This window comes from Montipora foliosa, chromosome 5 (genome assembly GCF_036669935.1).
Source record: "Montipora foliosa isolate CH-2021 chromosome 5, ASM3666993v2, whole genome shotgun sequence".
Lineage (NCBI taxonomy): Eukaryota > Metazoa > Cnidaria > Anthozoa > Scleractinia > Acroporidae > Montipora > Montipora foliosa.
Genome location: NC_090873.1, coordinates 29,771,919 through 29,786,918, shown reverse-complemented (window position 1 = coordinate 29,786,918; position 15,000 = coordinate 29,771,919). Strand labels below are relative to the sequence as shown.

Sequence of the window (15,000 nt, the reverse complement as noted above, 5' to 3'; positions counted from 1 at the left end):
TGGAATCTGTCCAGTTAAAAATATCGTCAATTTTTACGCCGTCTAATGCTTGACTCACGCTGTTCAACAATCTGGTCGCAGTTAAGTTGGACAGCAACTCCAGACGAGGGATAGTTTGTTTAGCTAATGGTGCAACTCTTGTCTTCGAAGATACTATCTGACATTCCACCCTCGCCTCATACTCTACTCTCATGTAGACCACAGCTCCATAAGCCTTTTCCGATGCGTCAGCAAAACAGTGAAGTTGGACTGAATTGACCTTGTCTCCATTCAATCCCTTAGCATAACATCTCTTAAAGCTCACTCTTCCAGCCTGTCTCAAATCCGATAGAGTCGCCAGCCACTGGTGATTGAGTTCAGCATCGACCAACTCGTCCCAGTCCTTTCCAGCCTTGCAAAGTTTCTGAAACATCATCTTGAATGGAAGAATGACCGGAGCTATCAACCCCAAGGGGTCAAAAAACCTTGTAGCTGTACTGAGAATCAATCTTCTTGTTGCTGGTTGGGCATCTACATCTCCCAATGTCTTGTTCAGATCATTAATCAGTTCATCTTGGGTTGGGTTCCAAAGCATTCCCAAAACCTTTTGCTCCTTTTCTGTACTTTGCTTGAAAACTGATTTAGAGAAGCTTTCGTCTTCTTCTTCTACTCTAGGTCCATTGCTCTTTTCAAAGTCATCACTGAAAGCTTCATCTTGTTCCAGTGATTTCAGCAGACTTTCTGGATTGCTACTCCACTTTCTCATATTGAAGCCTCCTGACTTAAGACAGAGCTTTATCTCCTTAGCCAATTTGAACGCACTATCCACGTCACCATTTCCAGACACATAGTCATCAACATATAAAGACTTCAACAGCTCTCTTGCAAGTGCACTGTCCACTGGCAAACATGTGTTCAAATGGTGTCTGATTGTGGCATTTAGAATGAAAGGACTTGAGTTTACACCAAATACCACACGTGCAAAACGTAGTACCATGACTTCTGGACTTTCCTTATTCGGATCTTCAACCCATAAAAATCTCACAAAGTCCCTGTGTTCAGGATCAATCTCAATGTTCAAAAACGCCTTCTCAATGTCTGCAGTTAGGGCAACTTCATGGACTCTGAACCTCAGCAAAATGTCAAATAACAAGGGATTAAGAGAAGGTCCAATGTGCAGACAGTCATTTAAACTAGGCCCAAACACTTTAGATGAGGCATCGTATACAACTCTCACCTTAGTTGTATCTCTGTCAAGTCTCACTACTGTCCTGTGTGGAAGATAGTGGACATCTCCAGGCGGTGGTATTTGATCTTGTGGTACCATTTCAACCACACCACTCTGCAGTTGCTCTCTAATCACACCATCATACTGCTTCAGAATTTCTGGTTGGTTCTTGAGCTTCTTGATTGTTGTTGTCAGTCTACGCAATGCCACTGTATAATTGTCTGGTAACATGGGGCGATTATCCTTGAATGGTAACTTGACCTAGTATCTCTTTCCAGTAAATGTGATGTCATTTGAAAACTTGTCATAGACTGAAGTTTCATGTTCCTTAATGCCCAAAGTTTCTAAGTCCCAAAATTTCTGCAGATCATCCTTCATATCACTTATCTCTGTGGACTCTATCTTTAACACATGCGTGGAACTCAGATTCACAGTGCATGACCTTGTCAATGTTGAGCACATAGTTGGTCCTGATAAAACCCAACCTAAATTGGTTTCAAGGGCTACTGGTCCATAGGGATCTCCTTTAATGATGTTCCCAGTAAAGAACGATCAGTAATAATCTGCTCCTATCAGCACATCAACACTGACAGAATCACTTGTATCACATGCAAGTCGTAGACCCTGCAAGTAGGGGTAGCATTCCAACGTGGTTCGAGACCGTTGATTGGACACTGGGCTGCAAATTACTGGTACAACATATGAGGTGATATACACATTCATTTCATGCAATGTTCTGACACACAATTGCACAACATCACATTCCTTCACAGAGGCTGAGTTATCTCCAAGTGTTTTGATCAAAAGTGTCTCCTTACCAATGGTTGGTAGGTTCAATTGTTCACATGCCTTACTGGTTATGTATGATCTCTGGCTACAGGAATCAAATATCACATGGGCATTCAATCCAAGTTGTTGGTTATCTGGTCTGCAAACAGAGGCTTGGGCTACCTGTAACAACACAGAGTTGGCATCTGTTGGCATTGTTGCTAACGTGCATTGCTGAAGTTCCAGCTTCTCTGCTCCTATCTTGAGATGATCCAGATCCATGTGGTGTTGCCTCGTCACTAACTACATTCCTGGATGTTGGAATGTTCCTTATTCTTTCACAACTGGTTACATGGTGTCTACCTTCACAGTTAAAGCATTTTGCCTTTGACGGACAATTTGTGGAGATATGACCACCCTTCAGGCACACAAAACACTTGCCATTTCGTCTCAGTATTGTTCTCCTAGCTTTCAGTTCAGTGATGGTCATGCAGTTAATGGATTTGTCATTCTTCTTGCAAAAAACACATTGTTGAGTAAATTCCTCACTGCCTGTATAAAGGGCAGAGGCAGAATGGGGTTGTTTGCTTCTTGCTCTGTACTGTTCAAACCTGGGTGTATTGGCATTTGCACCACTTGTTTTCATTGCAGTACATCTTTCCCTGGCTTCCAACTCAGTTTTCAGTGCACTCAACAAGGCATCAAGATTCCATGATTCCTCACTGCCAAACTTACGGCTTACAATCAATCGTAACTCTGAGGGGATTTTTTCCATCACGACTGGGACCAATAAATTCCCAAAGGACCGTGATTCAACTCCTAACGCATTCAAACCTCGAATGTTGATTTCAATTTTGTCAAAAAATTCACGTAATTTCTTTATTTCATGCACTGAATTGACAGATTGAAGTTTCAATAAGGCATCCATATAATTTGATATCAGCAACTGCGGTTTACCAAATCGGTCCTTAAGAATGTCAATGGCTACTTTATAATTGTCTGCGGTCAGAGGCAGTCCAGCAATCGCGGATTCAGCATTGCTTGTCACACAACTCTTCAGATAGGTGAATTTTTCAATGGCCGAGATGCCAGTATTTCCATCGACAGCAGATTGAAATGTGTCCCAGAAACCCTGCCATTCTTGATAATTTCCCGAAAATGATTTGAGTTCGAGTTTAGGTAGTTTCACTTTTGCGCTTTCGGCATTTCTGGTACTACTATTTTCCTGATTTGTCGCATGGGCCTGTGTGTGTTCGCCATGTTTCCCTTTCTCCAAACTCAAATCGATTTTCGCTAAAATACTGTAAACGTGCTCACAAAACTCACCAGAATCTTCTATTTCTTTCTCCAGTTCCATTGGTTTGGTGAGCTCTAATATTGTTTCATCCAGCTTTTTGGTCGTTTCCAATTTTTCGGTCAACAAGGCTTTCAGAGCCGTTAACTTTTCCCTGAACGACGTTAAATCTCCCACCTGTTCTGTCAAAATTTTCCCCACATTCCCCACTGTTTTGTACACAAAGGTCCTGTGTGCATCTCGTATTTTCCTGTTCTTGTCGATATTCATGACGCTTTATGTCCATAAACACCCTTTTTGAGTAGACTTCGCGTTTTTCCAATTCAAAAAATCCTTCGATGACGGCAACAGTTTTGTTGTTCTACTCCTTCTTGTATCCTCCGACTCGAAAGGACCATGTAATGAATCTTTATGGTATATTTAATTCATTTCCTGGTGAATAATCTCTTTACAATTTTCCATACGAATTACCACTTCACTCGACCGTTTTAGGCCTTAAGCACGGTTGAAATCTAACACTCAATACTCAACTTGACACTCGAAGCGATCCGACGATCGATCAACACTCAGACTATAAGTCCTTCTTTTACACATGACTTTCTTCCCGCCACACGTAATGTATGCTTATTTATGTCAAATCTATTTTTAACAGTCACTTACGTACAGAAATTTAATAAAATTTCACTTGAAATGGGAATCAAATTTGCTTTAATGTGCCATATTTTGTTTATTTTTTCTCGTTTCCAAGACATTCAAGTTTTGTTCAAAATTGATGACGTCACAAATTGTGCGATTGAAAATATAGGAGTAATGACGGGCGTTTTCCTGCATGTTATGCATGTCTAGAGTTGCACTAAGCAACTTAACATTCGTTAACGTTAGCTTTTATGAATATTTAGGATACTTTCTGTATTGGTAAAACAATGACCTGTGACCTGTGACCTGTGTTTTGTACCTGCCGCAGTCGAAACGCAAGGCAACTGGTATTTACACAGGAAGTAAGTAAGTAAACACAAAAAACCGTGAAGTTTCGGTCATTTATCAGATTTACGGCATCTACCAGAAAGGGTAATCCAAAACATGATTGCTGCTTCTCCTGGCTGACCCGTGGTCTATGTTCGGTGTTTTGACATGATCCCGTATAACGTCGGAAGCACTGGTGGCGCAGTTGTAGAATTCTCGACCGCGCACCGGTGGCTCAGTTGCGGCACCGGGCTGTCACGCGGGAGGTCGTGAGTTCAACTCCGGCTGGACCAACACTCGGGGTCTTTAAACAACTGAGGAGAAAGTGCTGCATTTGTAATTACATCTGCAAATGGTTAGAATCACTAGTCTTCTCGGATAAGGACGATAAACCGGAGGTCCCGTCTCACAACCCTTCAATGTTTTTTTAATAGGCTAACCAGAATGGCTCGCTGGCTTGCAGATTATCCGGAATGGTTGCAGTTTTGCTGGGATTTTGTAAAGCCCCCCAGGAATGACGAAATAGCTTTGCAACATTTTTTTTTTTCTTGCATGCAGCAGTGCAAGAATTTTTTTTCTATTTGATTTGTGCTGCATGCAATTTTTTTCTTCCAACAAGCGCTTGCAGGAAATCCGTGAAGTGGGCTGAAATAAGTTAAGGGAAAGTGTGAGCTACTATTCATGGACACTAAAATGAACGGTCTACATAGAAACAGCTATCTACACTGTCTACAGTAGCAACAGCTATCTGCACTATATACAGTAGGCGGAACAGTTATCTACACTAAAATTTTTGGTTTATCAACGGAGTTGATAATGTAAATTGACCACCGTACAGAGATTCTAAAAGCTGACGTTTCGAGCGTTAGCCCTTCGTCAGAGCCAATCCCTCGATTCGCTCTGACGAAGGGCTAACGCTCGAAACGTCAGCTTTTAGAATCTCTGTATAGGGGCTTCTGCAGCATGCTCGGTCGTTCTCAGTTTGAGGCCTCAAAACTAAAAGGCGATATTAAATACCAAAAAACTAAAACTTTATTGAAATAATTCAATCTATTAGCTTTAATATGATATACAGTTTGACCCTATACAAAAAATAGCGGCGGGACAATTTTATTTTCCCGCGGACGCCTCATTTTCCTTTACCGAGACCTTAAACCATTCAATAAGTCTATAATGAGACCCTACTGGTAACTAACACAAGGGACATTTCTTTGTTTTCCACATAAGTTAAGTGTGACGGAAAACTGATAACCATTAACCGTGAAAAGGCAAATTATTTAGCCGTTAGACGTGAAAGCTACCCCCCCCCCCCCCGGCTCGCCCAATTGAGACCCTCTTTTGTTTTCGTCCGCCAGCGCGGCGGCGATGACGTCACGTGAAATGAAGTACGTACGTTCGGGAGCAAAGTGACTGCCGTATATTTGCCCCATGCCCCCTATACATTCGCAACCACTTTAAAACTTTCCTTTGGACAATCGATCGTGGGTCGAAATTTACAATTAAGATAAAATTTCAAAACGTTCACACAAGCTTTCTTTTACCGAATGCGCTTTCAACCGTAACCTGACATGTAGACGATTACAGGTAAACTAAAGGGTTCATCTCGCTGTAAGAAGCTGACAATCGTACGTTATTCGCCCGTCTGCTGAGTTGCCTGCAGTTTATAGTTGAACTCTCTCTTTTTAAGTCAACCTAAGAGTTGAAAACTAACGTAAATGGCTTATATTATAGCTACAGAGTGCACGCGGAATGAAGGTTGAATATCAAGACTGGGCAGCTGGCTGGACTGAAGCGAGAACATTGGTTTTTAATGGCGGTCGGAGTGCTTAATTACGAGTTCTGCAAATCCTTCGCCATTAGGGAGCTTAAGCACGCGCGTTTTTTCGTGTGCCAGAACAGTGGTGTTTCCCAGATTTTTGTATTAATCATCTCTAATGGAGAAAAGATACACAGCAATGTAAATGTGGTTGTGTGAAAGCAAGTTAAAGGGAAAATAACTCACTTCCGGTTGCCGTCCGCGTCTCAAAAACGCGCGTGCTTAAGCTCCCTATTTGCACAGTACAGGGTAACTGTATCACGGGCGCGCATCAATCCAACCGGCCACGCAGGGTAAATATCAAATTGTGCTAGTTTTGTCCGTTCCGGATATATGGCTCTCCCAGAAGACCGCCGGTTGTATCCTCGCATCCTCCATGTTGCTTTCCTCGTGGCTCCCCAGGTACAGTGGGAAGGTGAGGTTTTACTTCCGGTTGCACAAGGAGAGGGTTATACCTAGGATCAAACTTTAACGAATCCTGATGTGAATCATAATACGGTGCAAAAACCTTGTGTGGGTACGGGTATGGAAGAACGGGCGCTCGGGAGGAGTCCGCGGGCAGTTGCTGATTTGGCCCCAAGGAGAAGCTTCCTACAGAAAGCGAAACATGTGACACAGGAACTGCGCGAATCAAATTTGGCTGGTTTTGTTGGAAGCTTCCATATTGGCCAGTGAAGAGATGCGAGCCATTAACATGACGGTTTGCTGCAGTGCTGTTTACGGCATTGCTATTGCAATTGGAGATTGTAACAACATCTACGGCGTTATGGCAATGGTAATGGCAAACAGTTTCCACTTGTTGACTATGGCTCGTAAGAGTTGGATTCCACAATGAAGCAGGAATTTCCCTTTGAGGCATCGGCAGAGCTGGCTCACCTGAACACAAAAAAGTAGAATCACGATTTGTCATTTATCACGAACGACAACAAAATGTATTTTTTAGGTTATTTTAGAATCCAATGTTGGAGCAATCACTGACAGCGAACATAATTGTTCGAGAAATGCACAATTTACCGAACTGAGCTAGCCTAGCCCATGCCTTTACACCTAAAGCAGTTAAAAGTGGCTTTGATTGCAATTCAAAGACGACAAGGTCACTTTCAACACCAGTCTCTCTCTAGAGCGGTAATACAAAGCGTAGAACGACTCAAACTTGGTAACCAAAGCGGGGCCGGGGCCGGGGTGTCGTTCAATTCTCCTGTATTGTTATTGTCGAATGACCGGCATCTGTCTTTCATTTACTGTACAAAAATAAAATAAAATAAATAAGGAACCTACGGAAGCTATGAAAGCTCTTGATAAGGGACTAAATCGGACTTTTTTGTGTGTTAAAATCAAAGTTGGGTTTTGCGAGCATCTAAGTTTGTCTTTCCGAGAATTCGTTTGTTTTTCGAATATTAAGACAATTTCCGTAATTGGAGTTTATGGAAGATACGCCAACTGCCAGAGACACTAAAGACTCGCTGAGCTCCACACTTTAAATCGCATTGTAATGTCTAATTCGTAAAAAAGCAACAGTTCCAAGATGGTCGTAACGCAGTCACGCAACGTTATCATTTGCTTGTTTGTTCGTAATGTTGTCAATGTTGTCGTCTGACTTTACTACAAACAGTTTGTAGTAAAGTCAGACTCGCACAGGAACTTGCTAGCCAATTCCTTTCGGATGTCAAGGGATCGAATCCAATTTCACGATAAAAACACAACGACATCAATTTTGCGAAAACAAGCACATGAGAACTTTGCGTGACGACCATCGTGGAACAGTGACTATGTTTTGTTTCGTTTTAATTGCATTGCGGAGAAGATTTTTACGAAGTAAAGATTAAAATGTGGAGCTAAGCGAGTCTTCAGTGTAAGCTAGGAATAAGCGTAGATTCCCCACGAAAACTCCAATTTCAGTCGGAAATTCTCTTAATTTCGAAAAACAAACTAAGAGCTTCCGCATGTTCCTTATTTTTTGGACTAATTTCCACCATAAATGAAGAACACTCGAAAATAACAGTACAAGAGAATAACGACAAAAATTGAAACCGAAAAAAATTGGAAAAAAACGACGCTCCGACTCAGGCCCAGGCCTTGCCCCGCCCCCTCGTTTTCGCTACTCCCTAAATTAAACCAATATAAAAATGAAATATTTAACATTCTGTCAAGAATAAAAAAAAAAAAACAGGTCATGCCCTTTGTTGTAGAAGTATTCTATTTCCCAAGTGGATATGTTTAGAGGCATTTTTTCAATAATTATGTCAGCTCTTTCTTTGAGATTTTAGCCAATTAAATCTGCAATACATTTCTCCGGCATGTATTTGTATGAATTTGTGCATAACTAAACAGTTAACCTGGAAATGGAAATTTCAACTTCATTTAGTCCGACCAAATGATCTTTTGTTCACAAATAATTTTACTGCATGACCGACTTCAAATAACCAGTGAGAGTAAAAGTATACATTTGGAAATCAAGTAAAGTTGAAACTAGAAGGAAGTCGGTCAACTGCACCTTGGATGTTACTTTCCTCATGAATCTCATCCTCTCCAGACAAGCAACAGAGTTCCGCCAAACTCCGTCTAAAATGTTTATCAACCTCCGACGATGCTTCTCCCTTATAATACAAAAATATAACACCTCTTGGGCTGTAGTGTGTTTGGATAAATTCCTCTTCTTCGGCAGATATTTCTTCTGTTCGAAAGTTCTCCTTGTTGAAATCTTGGTCCGCGGAAGATCTGATCCGGGCAGCTGGCGATTCCCCGATACTTTTTCCCTCGGATTGAAGATCCATCATTTTCTGTTCCAACTTAGATCACTTCTTACAGAAAATGCTTCCACAGTGCGATACCAGTGTTGTGGTATTGTCAAAATTTTCGAACGATCAACTATACGCGTCCAGGCCCCAAAATGCTCAATATGTGAGTGATACCCTTCCTTTCTCGTGGGAAATTAATTGAACGGCAAATGGACGAATTGAAAATTTTCTCTCTGTAAATACCGCGTGATATAACTGATCTACGGCGTTTTATTTATCACCCTTTCAAGATCAGAAAGTTGGAAACTTCCATAACTAGCTATCGAAAATGTAGTCGATAACGAATTTCAAGAAGCCGTAAGAAAATTGCCGTATAATTATGGGGCGCCGATTTATTTACCTTAATATTCTCAAATTTTTCATTATTTAACAAATAAAGTTTTGTGATATGATACCATACAATACTCCAGAATACATGCCATATTAAATGCATATTATTTGAAGTCATGGCTTAATTTAATATCTGATATAATAAATCCTGATTTCAAATCAGTCGTTTATTGTTTGATTTAAGAAATGCTGGTTTCATATCATGTGTCTATGATTTGAAATCACGACTTCATGATTTAAATTTAAATTCCACATTTGATATCAGTGAAATCATGATTTAACTTAATAAGTATGATTTAACTTAATACATAATCGGTGCGAGCGAGTACATATGACAAGTCACACGACCATCTATTTCGCGGGAAAACACAAACTTGTCCGATGAACTTTAGGGGCTGACCATTTAACTCTTGGGGGGGGGGGGGGTGATTTCTGGTCAGCAAGCTTTTTTTTCTAGCAACCTGGTGGGCAGGATATTTTTTTCCCTCCTAAATGCTCTCTCCTCGTTTCTCTGCAGGATTTTTTTTTCCTCAAAAAAGTGTCGTGTTTACATTTACAGAACGTATTTACATTTACATTGTGGTTATTGCAGTAATAGTTCTATTAAATATGGAGCTGCAAAACCTTAAAATGTTATAAGCTATACAAAATCATTCTTGTATAGCTACATGTTTTCGGAATGTCATTCTTTAGAATCATTTAATATTACCTAATAAAAATATTCTCATGTTATAAAGTGATGCTCCTCAGGTAGATTTGAAAATGTTTAGCTTCTTAATTTAAAAAAAAGGGCTAAGAATATCAAAAAGCAGTTCAGAAATGGTCATAGCATGGTAATTACTGCTAGAATCATTAGTTACAATTTAAAAGTGGTCTGAAATCTCCAAAACAAACGTGAAAGCAGAATTAAAGTCAGTTGATCATGGTCTAATTTGTTTTAGTATATACTAAAACATTGGATAGCGTTGAACGCGGGAGCTGATTGGCTCGTCAAACTCCGAATATCCTGTGCTATTTACCTTCGAGCAACTCGGGAAAAAATGACAAGTGAAGAAAACATCCAAATTATTTTTTGTGCTGTATATTATCTCACTGTTTTAGTATGTACTAAAACAACTATTCACCTCAGTGTCGGTGGCTAGAGTTGGATATTAGGGAGCTTAAGCAAGGACGACGACGACGGCTACGAGAACGCAACAAAACAATAGGTTCAATTAGCAAAAATAATAGTTCTGCACGCTCTGCACGTGCGTTTTACATTTTGATACATTTTTTTGCCGTTCTCGTCTTGACAACGACGTGAAATGATCAAATTTGAGGTCATGTGGAGGACGAGAGCACCCGACGATCAATTTTCAATTTCTCTTTAAATATCCACATCGTTCTTACCAATTTTATTCTTGCAATGTGGGTTCATATTCTCCTTGCCAAGCGACTTGGAGCAATCGCAAAATTATTACAGTAACAGGAAATAATGTTTTAAGACAACGTTCTCGTAGCCGTCGTCGTCGTCCTTGCTTAAGGTCCCTATTAGGGAACTTAAGCAACGACAACGGCGACGGCAACGAGCACGTCACAAATGTGCATATTTAGTAGGCAAAAACAATAGCTTTGCACGCCCTGCACGTGCGTTTTTCACTTTTGTCCATTTCTTTGTCGTCATCAGCAAAACAACAGGGAGCTTAAGATCTACGATGACGACGTCGACGAAAACGCCACAAAACGATGATATCATTGGTTAGAAAAGCATAAATAATCGTGCTGCACGTGCGGCACGGATTTTAGCTCATATTTTTGCGGTTCTCTGCATGACAACGACGGGAAACCACTAAATTTTAGGTTTTGACGACAACGTGAGCATGCAACAGAGAATCTTTCATTCTCTATTTTCACTCTGAAACCGCTCGTATCAATTTATTTTTAGGATACTTCGCCCACATTGTATGACGTGAACGAGATGGAATAATCGCGAAAGACTTAAACTAGAACAAAGTTCTATTTTGAGGTGAAGTTTTCGTCGACGTCGCCGTCGTAGATCTTAAGGTCCCTAACAACGTGAAATAGTCAAATTTTAGGTTTTAAGGGGAGCGTCAGCACTTGACGCTAAAGTTTCATTTTCTCCCCTAAATTAAGCGCCGTTCCGACCAATGTCATTTTTGAGGAACTACCACACCCTTGTCATATAAGAAGGGTTGACATGTTTACAAAGTGATCTCAATGACGCGAATTTATATTTTGAGATGACGTTCTCGGTGCCGTCGCCGTCGTCGTTGCTTAAGTTCCCTATGTACCTCGCCGCTTCGCGGCTCGGTAAATATCCACGTTAGCCACCTCCACTTCGGTGAATAGTTGTTAAATATGTTGTCTTATATTATATAAGACATTGCAAAAACCTTCTATTTTCAATAGAAAGTAATTACATGAATATGCTTCAGTTGAAACAAGAGAAAATGAGGGGACAGAGAAGGAGGCTCCCGGTCCAGCCCTTGGGATATGTCATGTCCACGAAAGTTATTTTTAGACGAGCGGAAGTCTTCCGAGACGTCCGCATGCAGGCCAACCTCGGTCCGATGTTTGAAAGAAAATATATATTCATCAGCCTTCCACGCGCGCCATCATTTTCTCTTTTCACTAAGAACCTGAGAGCGAGGTAAGACTGCATGCGGACGTCTCAGAAGACAGCCTTCCGCTAGAACAAAGACTTCCGCTCGTCTAAAAATAACTTTCGTGGACATAACATATCCCGGCCAACGCCTTGAGCCTCCTTCTCTGTCCCCTCATTTTCTCTTGTTAAAAAGATTAAAAATGAACAGATTATTTTTCTTTGTCTAATAAAACTTGATTCTTCAAATAGAAAAATTTACCTCCATTACTGCTTGTGATAAGCTAAAAAGTTTGGGTACAGTGCGAGCCAGCAAGCCAGAAATCCCTGATCCCAATAACCGCAAGCTCCCTAAGGAACTGTAGGCTAACTGCAGTGCTAACTAGGCTAGCCAATGTGTAATTTAGTATACAAAACTTTGGTTTTATCAACGGAGTTGATAATGTAAATTGGCCACCGTACAGAGATTCTAAAAGCTGACGTTTCGAGCGTTAGCCCTTCGTCAGAGCGAATCGAGGGATTATGGGTTACGTGTTTTTAATTCACAGATTTCTAACAGGAGACCCAAGACGACGATGCCAAGCTTGAAGAAACTCACCAAGGAGCTACGCCAGGAAATTGTAAGTTATCTTTTTCCTTTTCCCACACTTAGCAGTAACTTAGCTTTCCGTTTAGCCACTCTCATTTTCGCCAAAACTAGGTTTTGTAGTCACATCAACTTCATCGGCCGTTGCGTCAATTCTAAAGTCATTCCTAAAGGTTTTCGCTCGAACTTTCATCCGGCTACATTCTCTCACTCAAATCAGTATCTTCACCAAATTCGATGTGCGCAAAATTCTTTTTCACGTAATATTATGAGGATCACAATTAGAGCTATGTGCCAAAAACGAATCGCACTTGACAAACAAATTCTTCATTGTCGCTCCGAACTTTCCAAAATCTGTCCAGCAATTTTAGTACAATCGATTCGCGCTAAAATCCGACAACTTAATTCTGGACTGTTTGACCATTTACACCAAACCAAGACTCTAAAACTTCAACAATTAATAGGTCCGCAAATTACCGACGACACTACATTGCATAGCCATAATACCGTAATTACAATTCCAGAAAATCTTCCGCTTACTGACTCAGAGAAATCTGTTCTCAGTAAGGGCCTAAATTTTGTCCCTATTACCAAACGCACCAACGAATTTTCTATTAAGCAAGATGTCGAAAAATTCCTTCGCCGCGTTCAGTTAAAAGCCTTTTTTCACGACAAAGAGCATGATTCGGACACTTCTAATAAAGATATTTTTGAAACACTTCTAGTTCGCAAATCCAAATGGACTCCCCCAGAGGGACAATTTGCCTCTTTAGATTTTTTCACCAAAAAATGCCGTCACGACATTCACAAACTTAAATTCAATCGCAACACTAAATTTTCCAACCTTTCCTCGGAAGAGTGGGCGGCGCTTAAAAATCTTAGTAAACGCAACGACATAGTTGTCAAATCGGCCGACAAAGGCGGCGCGGTAGTTGTTTGGCGGTCCGACCTTTACCAAAAAGAAGCTTTGCGGGAACTTTCGGATACCTCGTTTTATGCCAAAATCCCTAAAGATCTCACTTCCAACAATCAAAAACTTGTCAAAGACACCATTCAAAATCTTATAGTTAATCAGGAATTACCGGACACTGCCACTAATCTCATCATCAACACCCCTAGAACTTCGTGCATTTACTTCTTGCCTAAAATTCACAAACCCAACAACCCAGGTCGCCCTATCGTTTCTGCCTGTAGTTGCCCCACCGAACTCATTTCTAGCTACTTAGACAGGATTATGACGCCTATCGTCAAATCTTTGCCATCATACATTAAAGACAGTACACACGCACTACAAATTTTCCGCGATTTCAATTTCTCCGGCCAAGACAAACTTATTTTCACCATGGACATTACATCTCTATACACAGTCATTCCTAATAGCGAAGGTCTTCAAGCACTTAAACACTTTTTCGATCAACGCACTGTCAAAGAACCTAGCTCGGAAACGCTCCTCCGCCTTGCCGAACTAGTTTTAACGCTTAATTGTTTTTCATTCGCCGGCAACTATTACAAACAAATTAATGGTGTAGCGATGGGCACAAGAATGGGACCTAGCTATGCCAATCTTTTTGTAGGATATGTTGAACACCAATTTTTTAGTCAGTACAACGGCCCCAAACCTGAACTCTACGGCCGTTACATCGACGACTGCATCGGCGCTATTTCATCCAGCAGAGAAGAACTCGATCAATTTATAACCTCCGTCAACTCTTTTCATCCGGCTCTTAAATATACCTGGGAAATTTCGGAAACTTCATTGGCTTTTCTAGATATCAACGTTTCTATTAGAGGCAACGTGCTATGTACTAGTGTGCACTACAAACCTACTGATTCACACAGTTATTTGTTGTATTCATCGTCACATCCATCACATGTCAAGAACTCCATCCCTTATTCTCAATTTCTTAGACTTCGACGTCTATGTAGTGATGACTCCGATTTTTCCAGCAAATCAGAGGAGATGTGCCAGTTCTTCGAAAAACGTGGCTATCCTGCCTCTGTGGTCAAAGCGGGCCATCATCGCGCCCAACAATTTGATCGACAGTCATCGCTACAAACGTCACAAAAAGATAAGAATGACAGAATTCCATTCACCCTCACTTTCCATCCTCATAATCACGCAGTCAAAAGCATCATTCTTAGTAATTTTAAATTACTCCAAAATGATCCCGAGACTGGTAGAATCTTTTCGCAACCTCCACTTATTTCATTCAAACGCGACAAAAACGTAGGCAACTTTTTAGTTAGAAGCGCGCTCAAAACCAACGAGCAACCCGGCACTTTCAAATGCGCGCGCTCACGATGCAAAACTTGTCTTTTCATTGTTAACACTAGCAAGATATCGGGACCTAAGCGATCTGTTAAGATCACCGATCGTTTCACATGTACCTCCACAAATGTCATTTATTGCATAACCTGCACGTTATGCAATAAATTATACATTGGTGAGACAGGTAGACGACTAGGTGACCGATTCCGCGAACACCTTCGCGATGTTGAGAAGAATGACAAGGATGCATCCAAGCCAGTCGCTCGCCATTTCAATCTGCCTAACCACTCCAAAAAACACATGGCTATCTGCGGCCTTTCCCTACATCTAGGTACGACGGAAAGCCGCAAGAATCTGGAACAAAAAT

General features: G+C 41.0%; 3 protein-coding genes across 3 annotated transcripts in view; all 3 read right to left on the bottom strand.

The window, feature by feature from the left end:
• LOC138002582 (uncharacterized) overlaps window positions 1–1,438 on the bottom strand; it is a 3,304-nt gene extending 1,866 nt beyond the window's left edge. The window contains exon 1 of the mRNA XM_068848602.1: window positions 1–1,438. This exon is cut by the window's left edge and continues 1,185 nt beyond it. Within this exon, the coding sequence (XP_068704703.1) occupies window positions 1–1,438 (1,438 nt within the window).
• A 321-nt stretch (window positions 1,439–1,759) lies between these two features.
• On the bottom strand, window positions 1,760–3,539 carry LOC138002581 (uncharacterized). Its single transcript, XM_068848601.1, has 2 exons — window positions 2,202–3,539; window positions 1,760–2,158 (listed from the first exon to the last, which is right to left on the bottom strand). The coding sequence occupies exons 1-2, from the start codon at window positions 3,537–3,539 to the stop codon at window positions 1,760–1,762; spliced, it is 1,737 nt and encodes a 578-aa protein (XP_068704702.1).
• Window positions 3,540–6,358: 2,819 nt separating this feature from the next.
• Window positions 6,359–8,822, bottom strand: LOC138002580 (transcription cofactor vestigial-like protein 2). The gene is made up of 2 exons (XM_068848600.1): window positions 8,543–8,822; window positions 6,359–6,924 (listed from the first exon to the last, which is right to left on the bottom strand). The coding sequence occupies exons 1-2, from the start codon at window positions 8,820–8,822 to the stop codon at window positions 6,359–6,361; spliced, it is 846 nt and encodes a 281-aa protein (XP_068704701.1).
• Window positions 8,823–15,000: the final 6,178 nt, after the last annotated feature.